The 24,414-nt window shown below is 38.6% G+C and overlaps 1 protein-coding gene across 2 annotated transcripts in view; it reads right to left on the bottom strand.

The window, feature by feature from the left end:
- The window catches only part of CDADC1 (cytidine and dCMP deaminase domain containing 1), a 30,794-nt gene that overhangs the window by 3,011 nt on the left and 3,369 nt on the right, over nucleotides 1–24,414 (bottom strand). The window contains exons 3-9 of one of the 2 annotated variants that reach the window (XM_070800099.1): nucleotides 21,783–21,857; nucleotides 18,556–18,733; nucleotides 15,261–15,830; nucleotides 11,175–11,224; nucleotides 8,117–8,286; nucleotides 6,298–6,487; nucleotides 3,743–3,803 (exon numbers count right to left, since the gene is read on the bottom strand). In XM_070800099.1, the coding sequence (XP_070656200.1) occupies nucleotides 3,743–3,803; nucleotides 6,298–6,487; nucleotides 8,117–8,286; nucleotides 11,175–11,224; nucleotides 15,261–15,830; nucleotides 18,556–18,733; nucleotides 21,783–21,857 (1,294 nt within the window). The remainder of the gene's footprint in view (nucleotides 1–3,742; nucleotides 3,804–6,297; nucleotides 6,488–8,116; nucleotides 8,287–11,174; nucleotides 11,225–15,260; nucleotides 15,831–18,555; nucleotides 18,734–21,782; nucleotides 21,858–24,414) is intronic. The other variant, XM_070800100.1, reaches the window with a different exon arrangement.

Below are 24,414 nucleotides of genomic sequence, written 5' to 3'. Positions count from 1 at the left end.
GCTAAAGAGGAATATTTAAAAAATAAAAATAAAAAAGGGCATACTGATTTTATCTTTAAAATTCTCAACTGTTAAAGAACAGATTCTAGATAAGTCACTCACAGCTGACACAATGTACCTGACCTTTTACAAACTGGATTCATCGACAGTGTATAGACAACAATTCACAAAACTTTTTGGGAGGCAAAGTTATTACTGTTAGGCTGGAGGAGACAAAATGACCCGTCTGTTGTCCAAGGAGAGAAGGGAGTCGTCTGTGGGGCAGTGAGGTGTGAGCGGATACACCCCCCGCCGGAAGCCAAGTGGACTCATCACCTTGGTCATGTGGGAGACGGGCCTGGCTTCCACCTCGCCCCATGACCTGATTTCCCTGGCTTTCCTGGGACCACACTGTGTGCGTGTGAAGTGCACAATGTGATGGGTTTCAACACAAGCACACATCTGAGAAACCACCACCACCCTTAGGATGGTAAGTATACCCACCACCTCTGAGAGTCTCCTTTTATCCTGCTGCTTTCTGTCTTTCCAGGGATCTGCCTGCCCTCCAAGCCTCTGTGCTCACCTCGCTCTTCCTAGTCTTAAGGACACCTGCATCAGGGTGCAGGGAGAATAGATCTGGAAAGCTTTCTCTCTTATTATGTAATATTGGAAACATTAAAAAAAGGAAGACTGTGTGTGATACAGATGGGAGTCCTAAAGCCTAATAATAAATTAACACTCAAGAACCTACTTTGTTGGTGTTCAGTCGCTAAGCCGTGTCCAACTCTTTCACCCCATGCTCCTCTGTCCTCCACTCTTTCCCAGAGTTTGCTCAAGAACCTACTACCCAACCCCAAAACTAGAATGTTACTACCTCTCGGGTGCCCCCCAGTCTAATCCCATCCCTCTATCCCCCTTATTCAGAGGTAACCACTGCGCTGAATCATTGCGTTGATCATTCCATTGCTTCTTAAAAATAATTTTGCCACATGTACTAACCAATACACTGCCTTCCTGTTGAACTTTACATAGAAGTTGCCTTATAATGTATTTAGTCTTCTGAAACTTGATTTTTTCATTCAGCATTATATTTCTAAGATCCACCCATGTTTAAGAATGTAGCTGTAGTTCATTTTACTTTCACTGCTTTATAATATTCCACTGTAATATTTTAATTTCCAGAGATAAATTTTTGTGCTAGTTCCAGTTTTTGCTTTTAAGAACAATGTTGCAATGAATTATCTATCTCTGTCTTTTCTACGAAACATGTAAGAATTTTCCTAGGGCATATGCTTAGAGGTCAGATTGCTGGGTCATGGAATAGACACATCTTCAGTTTTACAAAGATGACATTAAACTGCTTTCCCAAGGTGGCTGTATGCATTTTCAGTCCAACCAGCAATATACAAGTTTCTAAGGATCCACCTCCTCACGAGCACTCAGTGTCCTCAACTTGAATTCCGCAACTCTAGTAGGCACAGCAGTAGGGGTGTAAACGTTGCGGTGATTTTAATTTGCATTTCCATGACTGCTAATGAGCTTAAGCACTTTTTCATGTGCTTATTAGATGTCTGTGTTTCTTCTGTTGTGAAATACCTGAAACTATCCCGTACCCATTCTCAAATGAACTCAACCACTAATCAACTGTATATAACTGACAACCATGGACTACCTCAGCCAACAGTAGAATCCACATTATGCTTAACTCACATGGAGTGTTCACCAAGAGACCACATGCCAGGCCATAAAACACACCCTAATAAATTCAAAAGAATAGAAAGCATACAGTGTCTGCTCTCGGACCACAATATAATTAAATGACTAGTAGAAACATAACTGGAAAATCCCAAAATATATGTGGAAGTTAAATAATACATTGCTAAATAACAAATGAGTAAAAAAAAAAAAAAAAAAAAAAAACTCAAGATAAATTTTTAAATATTTTGAACTAAATAAAACACGACTTATCAAAATTTGTAGCATTCAGTGGAAGAAATGCTAGAGAGAAATATACAGCAGTGAATGTATATATGAGAAAAGAGGAACGATCTAAAATCAATGGCCAGAATATATGAATCCAAATAACCAAAGTAGATTCGTGGTAGCCTGGGGCTGGAGGTAGGAGGAAACAGGGATGACTAATAAACGGGTAAGAGGAGTCTTTTTGAGCTGATGGAAAATTCTGAAATTAGGCAGTGGTGATGGTTACACAACTCTGAATCTACCAAAACCCACCCAATTCAGTACTTTAAAAGGGTAAATTTATGGTATATAGATTATACCTCAATCAAGCTCTTATAAAATTGAAAAACAGATAAGGATATTATTTACTGATATAAAAATACACACAAAAATACATTATATATTAACAAATTTTTTTAACAAATATGTATTTGTTAAAAAATACATACAGAACACAAACCTGCAGTTCAGTGGACAGTCATAAAGCAAACACATTTAACCATCACCCGGGTCAAGAAATAAAGCACTCCCAGCAAAATGAAAGCTCTCCTCTCACCCCCTCACCACCACGACCCCTCCTCATCTCAGGACACCCCCCGACAGCACGTCTCCCCTTCCTTAGTGATCTAGGGACAGGGAATCCTGGCTACAAGACTCTTGATTGTAAGTGGCAAAAATCTCCTCTTTCATGGCTTGCCTTTGTACTCTTTTAATGCTATCTTTTGACAAACAGACGTTCTTTATTTTAACACAGATAAATGAATTCATTTTTTACGTTTAATGCTTTTTTGTGTCTTCTCCCTAACAACAGGGAATTATTAACTCACCCCCCTCGAACACTATTATTGAATACATATTCTTTAATCAGATCCGTATTTTTTCATTTCCTTTTATCTTTAACCACTTTTTTCCCCCTGATAAATTTTTAAAAAGAAAGATGGAGTGGATATGTACTTTTTTTCCTGACTGCAAATTAAAATTTCACTACTTGAATAAAATAAAGCTAAGTTAGAACACAGAAAATCAGGATATTCACATAGACATTATTTTCATAAAGACTTTTATATTTACTGATTTTTCAGAGTGATCAAATCATTGTTATTATCAAGAAAATTTTACTTATTGAATTTCTACTTACCTTGAATCCAAACAGAAAGATAACTAATATTTTAAAATAATATTGTACAGTAATAATTAATATTCAAAATAATATGCATGAAGAATTGCAAGGTCTCCTAAAGACTATATTGCATTAAAAATATGTGTTAATATATAAACAGTAAAACTCTGAAGACTAGTAATTCATTTATGGTAACTGTGATGACTCTTAATTAGATTATTAAAATAACCAGGATATTTCCATTCTCTGGCCAATCTGAGCTAATGTGGCTTTACTCTAACAAGAATGTACATAGCCTCATAATTTGGCCCTGGTTCCATCTGTATTAATTAGATGTATTTTTTCTTTCTAACTGCCCAAAAGGCTTTTGTTTTGGTATAGAAGAGCACTGTTGCCTATAGTCTCATATAAATTTAATTTATAAATTCAATTTGTGCATGATTATTTGTATTAAACTGCAGAGTCCATAGGACTACTCATTCATCAGCACTTCCCATGACATCTAGCATATAGTCGATACACAAGTGTTTGTGCACAAACTGAATGGCAAAAATCTAATCTGCAAAAAGAATATGCTCCACCTCCAACCACAGCAATTTCCAACACCTGATCATTATAAGTCACTATTTTTCTTTTCTTAGCAACAAAGTCAACCTCAATAAAGGACTTGTAGATACTTACTCTCTCTGCTTTCAGGCTCATTTTGCTCAAGAACACCAGGTCTTGATGGATTCAGTTGCCACTATAAAAGGACACAAACATTTTATGTATATGTTTAAGAAGGTTTTAATAAGTAGCATTTCAGCATTGTGCTTTCAAATATCAAAACAGCTTAAAACAGCAAGAAAAGTTAGTGTGTCACACCACCCAAGCCCTAATAACAACTCTGGACGACCCTGAATGATATGACTGCTGGATAAAGGATCAATATTCTTAGAGAATCTTATATATATGGTTTAGTGAGTATTTTTTAGGTGCTTTATATATTCCAGGCACTCTGGACACAAACAGAAAAGTCAAGTTGAAATCTATAAACAGTACTATTATATCTTTTGTACTTACTGCAAACTATAGCATATAAAAGTTATATTAAGTGCCAGAATTATCATTAAAAAGTAACACATGATTCTGGACAGGATCCTTTTGCTATAAAGAACTTTATTGGGACAACTGGTAGACCCTGACTGAATTCTGTGGATTAAATGGTAGCAACATATCAATGAAAATTTCCTGAGTTCTGTGGTTGTATTGTGGTTATGTAGGATAATCTACTATTTCAGGAAATACACAAGAAAGTATTTAAGAGTGACTTGGCATCATGGCAACAACTTAACTCTCAAGTATTTCTGGAAAAAAATTCTTCGTAGTATTTTTGTAACTTTTCTGCATGCTTGAGATTATTTCTAAAAAGAGAAAGGTTTTTAGGAACCAGAGTAGTTAAAAATAACCATGAGGAATTAAAGTTCTGAGTTTTCCACAAAACAATTACCACCTCAGCAGTTCTTTGGAAATATCAAATACTAGGCTAGGCTAAGTCACTTCAGTCGTGTCCGACTCTGTGAGACCCCATAGACGGCAGCCTACCAGGCTCCCCCGTCCCTGGGATTCTCCAGGCAAGAACACTGGAGTGGGTTGCCATTTCCTTCTCCAATGCGTGAAAGTGAAAAGTGAAAGTGAAGTCGCTCAAATCGCTTCTAATTTTTTCCTGATTTTTCTCATGAGAAATGCATGTGTATGTGTGTGCGCACGCACGTGTGTATGTGCCCCCTTCTTTTGTGTAATCTTAAACTATGTTCACCTCTATCTACTACTATCTACTACTGAATTTAAGTTGGCTTAAAGCTCAACATTCAGAAAACTAAGATCATGGCATCTGGCCCCATCACTTCATGGCAAGTAGATGGGGAAACAGTGGAAACAGTGGCAGACTTTATTTTGGGGGGCTCCAAAATCACTGTAGATGGTGACTACAGCCATGAAACTAAAAGACACTTACTCCTTGGAAGAAAAGTTATGATCAATCTAGACAGCATATTAAAAAGCAGAGACATTACTTTGCCAACAAAGGTCCATCTAGATAAGGCTATGGTTTTTCCAGTAGTCATGTACAGATGTGAGAGTTGGACTATAAAGAAAGCTGAATGCCAAAGAATTGATGCTTTTGAACTGTGGTGTTGGAGAAGACTCTTGAGAGTCCCTTGGACTGCAAGGAGATCCAACCAGTCCATCCTAAAGGAAATCAGTCCTGAATATTCATTGGAAGGACTGATACTAAAGCTGAAACTCCAATACTTTGGCTACCTGATGCGAAGAACTGACTCATTTGAAAAGACCTTGATGCTGGGAAAGACTGAAGGTGGGACAAGGGGACGGACGACAGAGGATGGGATGGTTGGATGGCATCACCGGCTCAATGGACATGAGTTTGAGTAAACTCTGGGAGTTGGTGATGGATAGGGAGGCCTGGCGTGCTGCAGTCCACAGCGTCGCAGAGAGTCAGACACAACTGAGCGACTGAACTGAACTACTGAATTTTAAAAAAAGGCTGCAGGAAGAGGTGGGTCAGGTACTTTCTTTTGTTAGCCACCAGATGGCACTATAGAACCAACTAATTCAAGGTCTGTAAGGTCAAGTTCTTCCCTGGTAGCTCAGCTGGTAAAGAATCCACCTGCAATGTGAGACTTGGGTTGGATCCCTGGATTGGGAAGATCTCCTGGAGGAGGGCATGGCAACCCACTCTAGTATTCTTGCCTGGAGAATCCCCATGGACAGAAGAGCCTGGCACAGTACAGCACAAGGTCAAGGTAAAATTCTCTCTTTAGAGATATATATTCATAAGGCAGATCCCAAGCTGAACATCTGTGACTAGGCAAGTGCTTGCACATAAAAATAAACTCAATGATAATATTTTGTTGAAACTCTTTAAAAGGGCAAGAATCACTAATTTAAAATATGCAGCAGAGTAACTTAACAACATGGGCTTCCCAGGTGGCTCAGTGGTAAAGAATTTGCCTGCCAATGCAGGAGACACGGGTTCGATCCCTTGGTCGAGAAGATTCCCTGGAGGAGGAAATGACAACCTACTCCAGTATTCTTGCCTAGAAAATCCCATGGACAGAGGAGCCTGGTGGGCTACAGCCCATGGGGTCACAAAACAGTCGGATATGACTTAGCGACTAAACAACAGCTATCAACATAATACAAAGTATATTTGAAAAAAATGTGTATCTACTTACTGTAAATTTGCTGACACCTTCAACTTCCCCAAATCTCATGTAAGAGATGTCTGCCTTCTTTTTTCCAACATCTACATCCCCTGCATAGATTTGTTTTATGCCTGCACCTTTAATTAAAGGTACACATTCATCACAAGGGCACTTGGTCACAAAAATCATACTTCTTTCTTCTGGCTTTATTTCTTGACACCTACAAAAATATATATACATATGAAAAAATTAGGAAGGTAGTTTCTAAAAGGGTAAGTTATGTTTTAGAAAAATCTTTGAACATTAAAATTGAGCCGTTTTGGAAAGATTTACAACATTATACACAATAATGATCAAGCCTTATTCTTGCTGAATTAGTCAATGCCAAGATTTTCAGTATTTAGACAACAAAGGAAATGAAAACAGAGGGAATAATGCTTTCTAAGTAGGAAACTCTTTATAAAGCCAGAATTATGGGCCAGAACTAACGCCTTCCCTGAGAATGTGCCACATGTGATGAGACATTAAGTCATCGTGGTAGCCCGAAGGTCTATCTCTCATCTGGTGCCTGAGAGATATTTAATAAATGCTTACTAAATGGATTAATGTTAGAGTTCTGTTTTGAGTTATAGTTCCCTTACTGCTTTTACCTCACGTAGGGTAATTTAACAAACACTTGGATTTGACAAAATGAAGCAAGTAAATCTGTAATGAAGAGTTCAAGGGAAAAAAACCTGTGTAGTGAAATTTTGCACGCCGGGGTAGTTTAGGACCTAGGATAGACGAGTTGTACTTCCGGGTTCTGTGGTTTACAAAGCTCTCATTTGTATGCTCCCCAACCAGCCTTCCGCACCCATATCCTCAGTTTAGAGTCTCATTCTCTTCCCCTGGACCAGGGAAGCAGAATTGTATGCATCTAGCCTGTTCAAACCGTACACCTGCAACCTAAGTAATCATTACTGTAGCTCTGTCAGTGTCTTTCCATTTGTCCACTACTTCCAAAGGAAGACTAAACTCCAAGTCTCCCTTGTCAGTCCCACGCTGGCCCGCGGTCCAGCCTAACTGGAACATCTATGTTGCTAAACACTCAAGCATTTTCTGTCTTCTAGCCCACTGCTATGCCTCAGGCAAGAATGGTTTCCCTTCAAGTAAGCATCTTCAATTGCCACAATCCTACCAAAGCTTTAAAGCTCAGCTCAAATGCCAGTTTCTCCATAAAGGTTTTCCCTCACACTCCCTCTCCATTTATTGCAGCCCCTGAATTTCCACCCACTTTGTGTTGGCCCTTCCCACACAACTGACCATGTTAGGTTGAGTACAGTCTTATATCCCACACTGGACTATAAACTCCTCAGGACAGAAACCATGACTCATACAGATTTGAATCTCCCAAGAGCACCCACTAAAAGGTATATGCTGAGGAATATTTGTGGAAATTATCTAAATTAACATTAGAAGGAGGTAATGCCAGCGATAAGCTCTAACAAAAACTATGTTAAAGCAATTTGGTTCATAATAAAATCTATATATTCATAAATATATGCTCAGAATTTAGAAAACAAAGGTGATCTTATAATGCAGAAATATGCAAGACCCTAAGGACACACTTGAAGCAGTTTTATCCTGGAGAGAGAAGGAAGAAAGGAAAAAAGATTTGCTCTGAAGGCCTGGAGGATCCCTGACAATGGCCTCTGTCATGTAGCAAAAACCAAGTACAACCAGAGGTATACTTCTGAAAAGAATATTTCTTGGAATTTTTAAAAAGGCAATAAATTACAGCAAAATGAAAGCTAATTTCAACTAACCCTTGCTACATTTTATACAAAATACAGGCAAACGGATTTCATACCTAAATGTTAAGGCATTCTGTTCAGCATGTACGATGTATCTGAATTTCCTTATTTCTCTGTCTTTCTGTTTGTCATCCATGTGCGGAAAGTCAGCATACTCGGATCCAACAGGAAAAGCGTTATAACCGCATCCTATGAAGTACATGGCGCCTGTGCCATCACAACTTCTCTATGGAAAGTGAGCAAACCAACAAAGCTGTGTTCAACATTCTGAAAAGGCATCTTACATTGTATCTTTAAAGCCTAGCATCACACTTTGTAGAATGGATTCACTTTTCCATAATACACAATAAAGTTATGGCAAACCTAGACAGCATATTAAAAAGCAGAGACCTGGCTGACAAAGGTCCATATAGTCAAAGCTATGGATTTTCCAGTAGTCATGTACGGATGTGAGAGCTGGACCATAAAGAAGGCTGAGTGCTGAAGAACTGATGCTTTCAAACTGTGGTGCTGGAGAAGACTCTCGAGAGTCCCGTGGACAGCAAGGAGCTCAAACCAGTCAATCCTATAGGAAATCAATCTTGAATATTCATTGGAAGGACTGAAGCTGAAGTGCCAATACTGTGGCCACCTGATGCAAAGAGCTGATTCATTTGAAAAGACCCTCATGCTGGGAAGAGTTGAGGGCAGGAGAAGGGGACGACAGAGGATGAGATGGCTGGGTGGCATCACTGACTTGATGGACGTGGGTTTGAGCAAACTCTGGGAGACAGGGAAGGGCAGGGAAGCCCGGAGTGCTATAGTCTGTGGGGTTGCAAAGAGTCGGACACGACTTAGTGACTCAACAATAAACAACAGTGATAAACTGAGCCATCAGAAAAATATAGTATTGGATTTTCCTTCAGCAGGGTGATCTTGTCAAAGTTAAATTTCAAGCAGGCTGATCATCTCTAGTATATAATATCAAGACAGTCCTTCATTTTAGCAGTTAGTGAAATACCAGCTTAATTCACAAACTGTTTCACTTGACTCAGACATCCCTCCCTGATTGGTTATAAGACCCTAGAGAACAGAAACCATGTTTTATACCGTCTTTCTGGCCCTTAAAGCATACCTATTATAGTGGTCCATACAGAGCAGGTACTCTATATTATTATAAATTATTGTTAAGTTATTATATGCTCTGTGCTGTGCTAGTTGTTAGCAAATCAGAAATTCCAAAAATATTTTGAACAATTTCTGTTTGGGGTTAAAAATGTGCTATTATATATATAGTTGGAAAATCTATAATGTATTTTCCTTTCATCTTTATGTTTACTGAGCCTCTATTGTGTATATATGTGTGTGTGTGTGTGTGTGTATAAATAATAGAACTTCCTACATTAAGTGGCATTTTTCTTTATCCTGGTCAGTGGCATATTAGGTGTTAATATGAATGCTTTATCAACTCTAAGAGTAAAATATTTAATAAACCAAACCTGTTTATAATAGTTTGGAAAATGCTATAAACCTCACTAAAATTTCAATATATTAATATTATAATTACTCATATGATAGTATCAACAGTATCATATTTACTGTCTCCTAGCTCCATTCCTTCTCAACACATCCCCATAATTTCAAGTCCTCATCATCTTTTTTCTTAATCTCCCTACTTCCTGTCTAGCCCCACTTTATTTTTAAAATGCAAATCTGATCATTTTCCCACTTAAGATGTTCTTAGACTGCACTGTCCAATACAGTGGCCATTGGGCACACGTGGTCAGTGCAAACTGAGAGCGGCCAGAAGATGCCCCTGAGAAGGAAACAGCAACTCACTCCAGGGTTCCTGCCTGGGAGACTCACGGACAGAGGGGCCTGGGGGCCACGGTCCATGGGGTCGCAGAAGAGCCTGACACGACTGAAGTGACTGCTACTGCTGCTGCTGCTAAGTCACGGCAGTCGTGTCCGACTCTGTGTGACCCCAGAGACGGCAGCCCACCAGGCGCCCCCGTCCCTGGGATTCTCCAGGCTAGAACACTGGAGTGGGCTGCCATTTCCTTCTCCAATGCATGAAAGTGAAAAGTGAAAAGTTAAAGGGAAGTCGCTCAGTCGTGTCCGACTCTTAGCGACCCCATGGACTGCAGCCTACCAGGCTCCTCTGTCCATGGGATTTTCCAGGCAAGAGTATGGGAGTGGGGTGCCATTGCCTTCTCCAACTGAAGTGACTAAACAACAACAAATAAGTATAAAACACACACAGAATTATAAAGACTCAATACTCCTCTCAAATGCAAAATATTGTATTAAAAATATTAACCAATATTTTTATATTGGTTACATGCTGAAATGGTAATATTTCTCAACAGGTGATTAAGTATATTTCTAAAATTAATTCACCTGTTCCTTATTTTTTTTAATGTGGCTCCTAAGAACTTTTAAATCATGTATGTGGCTTGCTTTTTATTTCTGCTGGTTAGTGCGATGCTAGGGCATCCCCACTGTCTAAAAGATAAAGTCTAAACTCTCCATGGTATATGAAGTTCTTCACGGTGCAGCCTAATGTTTTTGCTATTCTACTAGACATAGGACTCTGGACTCCAATGTGCCAAATCACTTGCATTTCCCCATATTCCACGCACTACCTCTTCGTGTTGCCCTCCGAGTCCCACTAACTTGCTGTGCTGATGAACTCCTCCTCATTATTCAAGACTAATAGCAGCCGACCTCCTCCAAGAATGCTTTCCTTATTTCTCCAAGCAGAGTAAGAGGCCTCCTCTGTGCTCTCACAGCGTCATGTTATGATTACAGCTATATGCCCGTCTCCTTTTCACCTCCGTCTCCATCACTAGACTGTAAGGCCGTGAAGGGTGGGATATGTGGCCTGTAACTCCCCACTGTTCACGGGGGCACAGGGTCTACCCTGTCCTGTGGAAGTTGAATGAAGGTTTATTAAATGAATGTATCTATCTAGAAAACTGCTGAAAGAAAGCGCAAATGTTTTTAGAACTTAATAAATAAATACCCTAATAAATATTAATCCCCATGGGGCAACAAAATGTCATGCACTTAAGATCAAAATATGTTAAACAAAATCAAGTTTAAATGATTATAAAGAATTAATTTCACACTTACAGATTTTCCTTCCGCCCAGATGACTGCCCCGACTCCTGTTTTATGATCCTCTGAAAGATACATGGCATGTGACTCAGTGAAAACCAATGATCTGTTAGTTTCAGAAATAGATTTGTTTTTCCAAAAATAATAAACATGTATTTATTGAAATACACTTCATAAATGTAGCGGCAATCCTTGACAACCTCACTAATTATGGAAAAGTATGAGAATACTGTCAAGCATAGACTATGGGAGCTAGGGATGAACTAATTAAAGACAGTGTCACTGCCAACCCAGTCATAGACGATGCGTGTGCAGAGATCACTGCAGTAGCAGTGCCCACACTCGGGTGACTTCAAAGCTGTAACCAGACTTTAGGGTAACTTTACTCAATCTCCACCAAGTCAGGTTTTAAATACCTATTTCTAATAGATGATGAAAGTAAGACAGAAGTTCCTGAACTAATGGATTTGGTGTAATAAACCATTCACAACAATCAAATCTGTCTTCTCCTAGTATTTTTTGCACTCTATCAAGGAAAACACATTTCATGGATGTGTTCTTACTATGAAAAAAGTTCAAACTCATAAACATATACCCTTATGGGCCTTCACATATATATATATATATTGCTGGTAGGTACATGAAAGGAATTTTAATTTACACAAAATGATGTCCTTTCCCTGACCTTCAGAGTTTACCTTGTGGGGAGAAGAATGCCAAGTTGTTGACGTGATGCTCGTTTCTAAATCAAGTGGTCAAGTTATAAATATTAGATTAAAATTTCCCTGCAGAACCAATTGAATTACTCTGCAACAAGCAAAGCTGTATTTCTTTAAACTATTAACCTTAAACAGAAAATACAAAACCAAAATAGAAATTCTACATATTCAAAGTAAGTGATTAAGATTTAGGTCTCTTCACCCAACCTGCTTGCCTTCCTCTGACATGAAGAATTTCGTAACCAAGACTTCCGTTCCCTGCATGCCTGAGTCCCTGCACTCATGAAGCTCATGTCTGGTGTGGGAGGAAGGTGGTAACAAGAAAGAGTCTAAAAGCAAAGGCAGTGTGCTGGGCTATAAAGGAAAGGAGTGTGATGCCAAGGAACAGGGTGGCAGGAATGCAATTTAGAGGTGGAGACTGTCAGCAAAGGGATTTGGGGATAAACAAAGTCTTGTGCCTTCCAAGATCTTCAGAATATAACATGGTGAGAAAAGAACATAATTATGGCTTTATGCTCATTTCTAAGGCAAGTTGCAGAAGCTAAAAATGAAAACCTCTAAGTAAAACTGTACTTAATACATGCATAAATCTGGAACAAAAAATGAAAAACTCATAGAAATTCTTCAAATCCCAAGTTTTTAGTTTTAAAAGTTAAAAATATTAACTTTATCTAGAGAGCTCAGGGCAGTGACTAACATATGGTAAAAGCTCAAAAAGGGTTTGCTGAATGAAAAAAAAAAAGTAATATGATTTTAATGAAATAAGAATATCTATTTGCTGGGTGGGGGGGGGGAGAAATTCTTCATATCAAGTCTACTTTTCCTACCACTGACACTAAGCATTCTTCATATTATTATTTTTTAGTCCAGGAGCCACCTTTTCTGTTTCAGTCTAAGGACAGACTAAATCTTGTCAAGAGGGGGAAAAAATGTGATTAAAAATTTTTTTTTCTTCTTCTTTTTTTTTTTAGAATTTTATTTATGGCTGTGCTGGGTCTTTGTTGCTGTCCAAGCTTTTCTCTAACTGCGGTGAGCGGGGGCTATTCTCTAGTTGCTGTGCGAGAGCTTCTCATTGAGGTGGCTTCTCGTTGCAGAGCATGGGCTCTCCTCTTGGCCGCCCAGGCTTCAGCAGCTGGGGCACACGGGCTCAGCAGCTGCAGCTCCCGGGCTCTACAGCACAGGTTCAATAGTTGTAGCATATGGGCTTAGTTGTCCCAAGGCATGTGGATCTTCCTGAATCAGGGATTGAAGTCGTGTCTCCTGCATTGGCAGGCAGGTTCTTTCCACTGAGCCACTAGGGAAGCCTCCCAAAACATGATCTTTAAACTAAGCTCCACTGTTTAGCTAAGGATAGTTTCACCAAGAGAATATACTTTACTACATGTCTTTTGAAATCGGAATAAAATTTCATCCATATACAATGGAGTAGGTTTCACCCAGCCCTCAAGGTTGGATGACAGATGAGGTAATTTCTCAAAAATCTTTTCACATCTGTAATTTTTATGTAAAACTTCTTTAAAAAAATTCTTTCATGTCTATAAATTGCTACCCAGGATCTGCTCATTCACAGGGTTTTCTCTGTATACCCTTGAAGGAAAGGTCAACTTGTAATCACTGAGCCAAACTCCTCGGACCCTTTGATCACCGAAAGTCAGAGGACTCTATGCTATTATTCTGGAACACAAGTGTGGTTATTTTCACTTCCAATACTGTGGTCACATCAGGGTTTGTCCAAGTGTTGTCCACAGACCAACTGCATCAGAACCATTGGATGCTTGTTCAAAAAGCAGACTCCTGACTCCCATGGAAACTCCCTGAATTAACCTCTCCAAGGGAGGCAGCAGAGTTGGGAACGTAGACTTCTCATGTGCATCGCCTCAACTGAAAGTTGAGAACCGCTGAGTTATGATTTGAAACAGTTAAGCCTTCTTGGCCATGTCACCCTACTTTCATCATCAACATTGTGTGGTTCAGGAGGAAGGCATGATTGTCAGCTTTGGAAAACACCTAGTCTAACGGAAAACAGGACATAAAAAGAAATCAAAACTCACACTTAAACCAGATAGTTAAGATTAGACCCTTCAGTTGTTTGGCATCATACAGTTTGTGCCTGTAGCAGAATCAAATTCTTTTAAGGTGATGATTAACCCTGTTGAATGTTGGAATCCCTTGCAGAATTTTAAAAATTCACAGGCCTAGGACACACCCACAGGGACCAGGCTTAGTGTGTCTGGGTTAGAATTTGAGCATTTGTACTGAGAACTTCCCTGGTGGCTCAGATGGTAAAGCATCTGCCTACAATGTGGGAGACCTGGCTTCAACCCCTGAGTCAGGAAGATCCTCTGGAGAAGGAAATGGCAACCCACTCTAGTATTCTTGCCTGGAAAATCCCATGGGCAGAGGAGCCTGGTGGGCTACAGTCTATGGGGTCGCAAAGAGTCGGACACGACTGTGACTAAACTTTCACTTTAAGTTTCTATGGTGACCCTGACAAGCTGCCTTTTGCAAACCTCCATTTTACTGAAATTACTTCAACCCGTGGTCTCTGTTGAGCATGTACTGCAGACCAGTGCGTCTGTATGGACTTTTTCTGAAGATTTTCTCTATCCTCCTTCTCTTCTTGGAATAAATTTTAAAATTCCTACTATAGCCCACTCACCAGGCATTCCTCTGCTGCTCCTTCTGCCGGAATTTTCTTTTCCCTATTCCAAAGTCGCATTTTAAAAAGTGATCATCATTCTACTTTCAAAAATGTTATGTCTGGTAAGATGTAAAAACACTATTCTGTAACTGGAAATATAGATACCACCCTTTATCATGGTAAGGTAAAATTCCCAAGTAGTATTTTCCTTCTTCACATACATACTCATGTACAACTTAATAAAGTTAAAAATGTTTGATTTCTCCCCTTGCTGTTTGAAAACATATCAGAAATTGGAAGAATCTGCCAATTTTCTTAGATTCTACTGGTTATTTGAAATTCATATTTTAAAGATTTTTCTAAGTTTTTACTAAATATTGAATAGATATAGAATATTGAGTAGTTAAAAAAAGAGGAATAATTCTGGTTCTCTCTCTTTTTGTCCTTTCTCTAGTGGAGGGCTCATTCAACTGGGAAATGATAAAAGCAAGCAGCAGAAAGGGCTGAATTAGATCCTGATTTATAAATGCAGCATCCAATATAGGCCACAAGAAATCCTAAAACTGCTCTAAGAAAGAGTTGTCTACTCAAGGGTCTCACTAACTTCTCTATATTGGTATGAGCAGCAACACTTTAGTATCTAAGAGTCAATAAACGCTACCAGAAGTGAAATGAACACTTTATGTCTGACACAAATACGACCCCATCAACCCCGATTTAGGAACTAAGCGTGTAACTCACCAGTTCGATATGCCAGTAACCTGGCCTGAATCATGCAGTGCCTTGCAATTTCTTGTGGCAAACTTTGATTGTGAATTTCATTACTGTGTTCGGTGTTGCCACAATAAAATCCGTAGTGTTTAAAGTTGGGCACGCTGGAAGCTACTGCGGCCAGAAGAAGGACAAGGTCTTTCATGTTCTGCCTTAGATTGCTAAAGTACGGATTCTCACACAAGTTCTCCAAACCTATAGTCATCAGTATTTGCTTATGCATTTCTTCATTGGAAACCAAAAATATCATTTCATATTCTTTTATTCTCTCTTGTTTACATTCAGAATAAAAATCAAAGTTAGTGTCTGGCAATGTTTTGGAAATTTTTTGAATAAAGTCACATTTGTAAGAGGTCTCTTCTACAAACTGCACCATGTAACAGACCAAAGGCTGAAGTAAGACACACACGTGGGCCCGACTGTTTGACTTCAGTCTTTCCACTGCTTTGGCATCTAACTTTGCGTCTTCGAAACCAGAAGCCTCAGTGAGCAAACTTATTTCTGGGTCAGCAGGCCAATATGAAATTCGATTAACTCCAGCTGAAATAAAAAATATGAAAGTTAGTTAGCAGATGCCTGCCGAAATTAAGGGTTTTCTTGATAAATCCATCATATCATTGCAGTTGATCCTGAGGTCCCAGTGTAATAAATGTCTACTACCAAATCACCAGTAATATAGCCTGAGTGTTGGCAAACTGTGGCCACAGGCCAAATCTGTCCCGTTGCCTACTTTTGTACAGCTTGCGGGTCAAGAATGGCTTTCACAGTTTTTAAATAGTTGAGGAAAAAAAATACTTGTAACACAATGAAAATTATATAAAATCCAATTTTCAGTGCCCGTAAAGATTAGTGGGAACACAGACATAACTAATCACTGACATATTCTCATTGTTTCTGTACTACAATGGATTAGCTGAGAGCTGAATAGCTGTATGAATACGATACAGCCTGCAAAGCCTAAAATACTCACTATGTGGCCCTTTATAGGAAATGTTTGCTGACAACAAAGCCCGTGGGAAGCATCTATGCAATCAATGGTTTTGCTAAGTGTGGTCCCAAAGCCCAGAGCTAGGAAGATGTACCAGAGTCCTCCAAGTAATGAAATGGCTGCTTCCAGAAATAGTACAGCATAACTGATATTGACTAGAGTTTTGAACCTAAAATAAACAATTCATCCATGCATGAAAAATGTACTGGTACTTTAAACTCTTTCTCTGGGAAGCTCGTCTAAGAAAATATTTGAAGTAAAGACAAAAAATAAAAATTCATGTACGTATATGTTTAGTGCAGCATTGTTTAAAACCGTAAAAATAGAAAAAATCTAAATGGCCAAAACAGGGGAACAGTTTAACACATGACAGTCCTCCTCATAATAAAATATACAGTTATCCAAAACATCCACAAAGAATTTATAACGTGACGGGAGCAGGGAAGCAGGGGGAGAGGAAGAAGTGTGAACTGCTTTTACGAATACAAAATTAAAGACAAAACAACAAACTAGAAGGAACATTGTTCAGTCAACGTAGCAGAGGAATAGTTAGTCATTTTAACATGGGCTGCTGTGCTTCGTGGCTCAGTCATGTCTGACACTTTGCGATCTGATGGGCTGTAGCCCGCCAGGCTCCTCTGTCCATGGGATTCTCCAGGCAAGAATACTGGAGGGGGTTGCCATGCCCTCTTCCAGGGGGATCTTTCTGACCCGCATCAAACCCAGAAGCAGGATCAAACCCAGCAGTACTACAGGTGGATTCTTTACCACTGAGCCACCAAGGAGTCCCATCTTTAACATACAGAGATCGAAATTCTTGAGAGCACATGTGAATTGACAAGAGAGAAAGTAAATTTACAAAAGAGAAAGCAAAACTGAATAACAAACATGAAAACAGTTTTAAATTTGTGTTTGGAACTGAACAACAAGATGCCAGATACAGAAACACATAAATGTTCATCAATTAATTAGTATTTAAAACAAAGAAACCCCTTTGCTCATGTCTCATATAATTTCCATTAGAAAAGGCATTTATTTTTTTATCATTGTGCCCAGAGGTGAATAGCCAGATGGCCCACAGGTTTTCTATATTCAAAATAATAAACATCTGAGTTGAACAAATGCACATTTCTATCTACTCCTTGCTACTACAGACTCTTACTGTGGCTTGGGCTGGAAGGTAACTGTGAAGGCCTCCTTTGAAGGAGGCTCTAGCATGTGACCACTTCTTCTGGAAGTGCCTATAGCTCAAGGGAACTCCCCTTACCACCAATCTGATCTTTACTCTCCTGCACTGGCAGGCAGATTCCTTACCACTAGCCACTTGGGAAGCCCATGTAAAAGATGCACCATTTTTTAAATAGGTAAATGGTCTGGATACATACCTAGGTACAGAACAGAATCATAAACACAAAGATTAGAGAGGAGCCCAGTGTGTATAGATAGCTATATATTAATTCTTTGTGCTCCTCCTTCCAAGGGGTAGAGTAGTCACTGGAAGGCAGCCACCCAGCCAGGAATACAGTTCCCACAATGCACGCGAACAAAAATGATGTCTGTGACTTCCAGGCCAGGGTTTTTAAAAAACAGGTATGCTTTCTCTTGCTTTCCCTAGTGGCTCGATGGTAAAGAATACGCCTGCCAACACAGGAGACTCGGGTTTGATCCCTGAGGTGGGAAGATTCCCTGGAGAAGTAAATGGCAACCCACTCCAGTATTCATGCCTGGGAAATCCCATGGACAGAGAAGCCTGGTGGGCTACAGTCCCACGAGGTCGCAAAAGAAGCAGACAAGACTTAGAGGCTAAACAACAATAACAAAGCAACATTTTTTAAACATTCAAAGAGTCGGACACTACTTAATGACTAAACAAAAACATGCCTGCTCTCCTCTGTCTCTAGATACAGGAGAGGCCAGTAGGGATTCCAGGAGCTTACGACAGAAGATGCTGAGGCCCACACATCAACCACAGAATAGCTGGCTGCTGTTTGATAACACCTGCACTGGACTATTACATGCATGATGAGTGTCTAATATATTAAGCCACTGAAATGTTGTTGGTGTTTGTTAAAGTAGCTAGTATTAGTCTACCAGTACACTGAGGGTCACCTAACTAGTGACACAGCTGAGACCAGAATACATCTTTTCCGATTCTTCTTCTTACAGTATATCAAACTGTCTTCAGATACATATGTATATTTTAAAATTATATTAGGCAATTTGACTTGTTCTCAGATAAATGCTATTAATCCCCAACAAAGCCTTATCTACACTTACCATTTACAATCATTTTCAAACAAGCAGAACATGGCTTTCTGGAAAAATAGAGATCACAGTTTTTCAGCTTTGACCCATGTTTTATCAGAGCAATTTTCCCAGCATGTAAATCTTCACTTGAACAGTGGAGACCAACAATTTTCATATTTTTCACCACCACAAGACCAGTTCTCTTCACCTATATTAAGATATAAAATAGTAATTTATTTTATAATATCTAATGATCATCTCATGGATTATACTTGATGTATGAATAAAATGAAAGTTTAATTCTTCATCTGAACATAGTTTGAACAAATACACATTTCTCATTAGGTCCAAAAAATTTTCTGAAGGTTTAAAATGTTGACTTTACACCAGAAGTCTTCTAAATCTAGGCTTTCTTAACCAAACAAGCATTCAATTATCACAAATTTATCCTAGTAAAAAATGAATTACTTTTTACCCTAGTAAAGGGCAATAATGAAGTTGATTTGACTTGTTTCTTATAACATCTAGCCTAAGACTACTTAGTATTAAGGTTCTAGATAGTAAGAAGGAAAATTTTGGCAAACCTGTGATTTTACACATGGGTAAGTGAAGCCCAGAAAATTTACATGACTTTCTGAAAGACTCACAGATGGTAAAAGCCAGAACTAAATCAGAGGTCATCTTAAATTAAAAAAAATTTTTTTAATTGAAATATAGTTGATTTACAATGCTGTATTAGTTACTGCTGTAAAGCAAAGTGATTCAGTTATACATATATACATTCATTTTTTTATATACACTCTTTTCCATTATGGTTTACAATAGGATACTGAATATAGTTTTCTATGCCAATTAATAGGACCTTGCTGTTTATCCATTCTATATAGATAAAAGTTTACATCTACTAACTAAAAAATTTTTAACTTATCATATTTTACTTTTTATTCTTATTTATTTACTTATTTGGCTTCGGCATGTGGGATTTTAGTTCCCTGACCGGCGGCTGAACCTGTGCCCTCTGCATTGGGAGCACAGTGTCTTAACCACTGGACCATGAGGGCAGTCCCTAAAATATTTTAAATGCTGACTAAAATAAGATAATTCTCAACTTCTTTCTAACAAATGATTCTACTAATTTTTAAGACTATGGCAGTCTAGACTAACGTGGTTAGGATTCACCTTCCACAAAAATATAGGTTATTTATAATTTTTAAAATGTTTAAAAACATATATTCAAGCTCAAGGAAAGGAAGACATAACCTCGGGTGTTAGAAAGGAGAGAGAACTCAAAGCGAGAGCAGTCAGCCACAGCCGTCTCAGCAGTCTCCCGCCCACAGTAAGGGCTGGGCTGACTTTTATTTTTCAGTCCCAAAAGCTGGGCATGGGCTGGAGGGCTAAAGAGTGGTTCCTTTAAACCTAAGGTGACCTAATTTGTACAGATACTAATCAAAAAGGCAGCTGTAACAATATTACATCAGATAAAACACATTAAGGTTAAAAATTAGTTCTGCGTGTGCCACAAAATAGCTGTTTTCACAGCAAAAGATTCTGAAGGAAGGGACATAAAACTAATCCTTGGGTTCATAAGGGATTTCACAATATGAGGGGGACTTGGGCTGAGAACACAGTGTCCATTATTCCCTATTCCCTTTCAAAAGATTTTACTCTAAAGTTATTCCCAAGAGGACACGTTTGAACTCACTTTCAAGACGAGACCAAACTAAAAGAGCCAAGTTTCGGTTTCAGTTATGAGTATAAATTTCTGTAACAGTGGAAAATGAGACTCAGTGGAATATCTAAAAATCATTCTTAAAAAATGAAGCATTACTCATCACTTAATTTTTTTATTGGAACAATCTTTCAGGCCACATTTATCACTTTTTTGTTGAGAGTACTTTTTACTTTCGAAAATATCTTTTTTTCTTCCCATTTTGTTTCTAGCCAGGGCCAAAACCTCAAGTTTGAGACCAGGATTCTTCCATCCCAAATTTAAAGCCAATAAAGGCCTCTGTTGCATTCCATTCTGGGACTTCTGCTTACTCCGACTCCCAGAACTAAATCTTTGCAGTGAGTCACTGTTCTGGATCCTGATTTTGCTTCACTTCTCTAACATCTTGACAAGTCATCTATGTAAACCTAATCACAGAGTTTTACAGTAAAACAGAAGTGAAAGAGGACAGTCTGTTTTGTATACATTCACTACTTTTTTCCTTTTTTCTTTCTTATAACTAAAAACATCTACATATTCTAAAACAAATAATTTCTATATTCTTGTTGGGCATTTTCGAGACTCACTCTCAGAAATAACCAGAAGTCTCCAGGAATGTACATCAAGGTAACTTTTTTGAACAACCCAAATGTACAACAAGGTAACTTTTTTCAAAATGTGAATGTTTTGTCTCTACTCCACACCCGATGAATCACAGAGTCTCTCTGGAAAACCCAAAAGATTAAGATGGCAAGGAAATACTAGGCATATTAAAAAGAACGAGGCTCATCTGGTCAGGTCTGGGCTTTGATGTTACTCTACTTATAAGCCAGTAAGTTGGCCTGGTGCTGTCCCATAGATGCTAGCAGAAGACATCCTATGTCAGAAATGATGACTATGGTTCATGTACAGCAAGCAGGGCGAGCCTCATGTCTGCAACGGTCCCCTTGCCCACAAGGGGTCATGCGGACAGGCCTATATGGATTTCTAGACACAGAGTGAGCTAGCTGCGTCACAGGACAGGAGTACTGCGCTTGGGAATTCTGCTGTGTTTTATTGAGAATAGTGCAAACCTGTTCTATGTCCCAGAGAGAGACATTACTTCAACCCTCAAGGTTACCTGCTGCAAACTCAACTCCTGAGAAATGGCCTAGGCAAAGCGAGCGAGGGCCTTGCATTCTTGCCAAGACCAGCAGGATGTGTTGGAGTTTGAGAGAATATGGAAGAGTGTTTCTCAACACATTCTATATGAACTCACATGGGAAGGTGACGAGAGTGAAATTTGAAAATGTTAAAAAAAAAAAAAAGAGCAAGATATAGGAACAGATTATAGATTATATAATCCTATCTGGTCTCACCTCCCCACCCCCAGCCTTTGGAGAAACATACATAGTCTTGTAAATGTATGATTTTTAGAAAGATACACAAAAACTCTCCCGGAAATGGGAATGGGGAACTTGAATATAAAAGAAACTTTTATTCTACTTTGTATCATCCCTTTTGCTTTGTTATTATGAATATGTCTTTTTTTTAAATCATAAAAATGCACCTGTTTTTTGTCAGCAGATACTCTGGCCATCTCTTCATTGTCTCCTAAGGGTCCATGCTTTCCTTCCTCCTTTTCCTAATTAAAAGCAGATTAAGGGGCGGGGGAAGGATTAGTACATAAAATGTGATTAATTCAATATTTCCTATGTAAAGAACAGGAAGTGGAGGAAGCAGTGATGTTGGTAATGAAATGATGGAGGTGTGGGGGGTGGTAGTGGTAATGCTGACTGTATGTACGACGATAATAATAATACCTAACAGTTACCATGTGTCTGGTCCTAAATCACCTTCTTTAATTTTCCCAGCTTTTACAAAGTAGCTATGATTATTCTCATTTTCCAGATGAAGAAACTGTGGATAGAGATAAAATATCTCAACCATGGTCACAGAGCTAATAAATGGGTAAGCAGGGATCCGAGCCCCTAATCCATTGTCTTCATCATTATGCTACATTACTTCTGTCCTGGAAAGGTACGTGAGGTCTTTCAGCATAAAGATAAGGTCCCAGAGGACACCATGGGAACAGCTGGGAGAGAAAGACAATACATGATATATACAGAAACATGAGGGAACAATGCAGTTATTCTAAAGTCTTAATGAAGTAATATTCGGGAAATTTTAGATAAGTCTTACTTAACTGAAATTTAAAACTATGAACCAGTAGGAGAGATAACTATTTTTAAATGACAGCCATGTTCAATAGTATTCTATTTCTATTCCAAATTTTTTTTTCCAAATTTATTTAATTGGAGGCTAATTACTTTATAATACTGTAGTGGTTTTTGCCATACATTGACATGAATCCGCCCCGGGTGTACATGTGTCCCCCATCCTGAACCCCCCTCACCTCCCTCCCCAGCCCATCCCTCTGGGTCATCCCAGTGCACCGGCCCTGAGCACCCTGTCTCATGCATCGAACCTGGACTGGCAATCTGTTTCACATATGGTAATATACATGTTTCAATGCCATTCTCCCAAATCATCCCACCCTCGCCCTCTCCCACAGAGTCCAAAAGACTGTTCTTTACATCTGTGTCTCTTTTGCTGTCTCACATACAGGGTCATTGTTGCCATCTTTCTAAATTCCATATATATGTGTTAGTATACTGTATTGGTGTTTTTCTTTCTGGCTTACTTCATTCTGTATAATAGGCTCCAGCTTCATCCACCTCATTAGAACTGATTCAGATATATTCTTTTTAATGGCTGAGTAATACTCCATTGTGTATTATTCTAAAAGTTTTAAGTACTTATGGTGTTTTTTTATTTTTTTCCTCCGAAGTCCCACTCATTTATCTAGTTTTAGACTGGATAACTAAAAATTCTTACTCTTTATACTATGTATACTTTGCTGAACAAACCTCAAGACACATTCATACAGTGTAAATATTTGACAACACAGAAAACTCAGATAACAGTTATATTCAGAAATGGTTGTAGTTAATAATTCCCTAAGGTTGGCAAAAATTATAATTTAAATGTCCAATAATAAGGAAATAGACATGTTACACTGATAGAATGGATTGTTATGCAATCATTAAGATGACAATAAAATGATAAAAACCTCGAAGAAAACAGGTGGTAAGCTTCTTGACATAGGTTTTGGTAATTTTTTGAATCTGACACCAAAAGCAAAAGAGCAAAAGCAAAAATAAACAACTGGAAATACAACAAACTAAAAAGCCTGTTGAGTTGGAGAAAATATTTGCAAATCACATATCTGACAAAAGGCTAATATTCAAAATATATAAAGAACTCACACAACTCAACAGCAAAAAAAAAAAAAAAATCAACAAATCCAATTAAAAATGGGCAGAAGCTGAATAGACATTTTTCCAAAGATATACAGATGGTCAACAGGTAAACAAAAAGCTACTCTACATCGTTAATTATCAGAGAAGTGCAAATCAAAACCACAATGAGATATCACCTCACACCTGTTAGAATGGCTGTCGTCAAAGAAGCCAGAATTGACAAGTGTTAGGGAGGGTGTGGGAAAAGGGAACTCTCATCCACCATTGCTGAGAGTGTAAATTGGTTCCGGCACTATGGAAAATAGTATGGCGCTTCTTCTAAAAATTAAAAATAGAACTATAGCATGAACCAGCAATTTCACTTCTGGGTATTTATCGAGAGAAGATGAAAACACTAACTTGAAGAGATATATACACTCCCGTGTTCACTGCAGCATTATTTACTTACAATAGCCCAAATATGAAGACAACCTCAGCGTCCATCAACAGATGAATGGAGAAGAAACATTGTGTGAGTATTCAATACACACAATGGAATATTATTTAGCCATAGAACAGAATGGAATCTTGCCATCTACAACATAAAGGGATCTCAAGGGCAATATGCTAACTGAAGTGAGTCAGACAGAGAAAGACAAAGACCATAAGACCTCTCTTATATGGGATCACAAAAGAAACAAACAAAAATCCCCAAGTTTTCAGAGACACAGAGAATAGGATGATGGTTGGCAAAGATAGGGGTGAGGGCGGGAGAAATTGCTGAACCACTGGCTACTCTGAAAGCATCAGACTAAGTCGCCACTCCAGTGCTTATAACAGTATTATAACATGAGCATTTTCAATATTGTTAAGTCAAAAGGGCAGCATCCAGAATTAAAT

The sequence above is a fragment of the Bos indicus genome, chromosome 12 (assembly GCF_029378745.1).
Source record: "Bos indicus isolate NIAB-ARS_2022 breed Sahiwal x Tharparkar chromosome 12, NIAB-ARS_B.indTharparkar_mat_pri_1.0, whole genome shotgun sequence".
NCBI classification, from domain to species: Eukaryota; Metazoa; Chordata; class Mammalia; order Artiodactyla; family Bovidae; genus Bos; species Bos indicus.
Note: the sequence above shows the minus strand (reverse complement) of the source record. Positions and strands in the feature narration are given on the sequence as shown.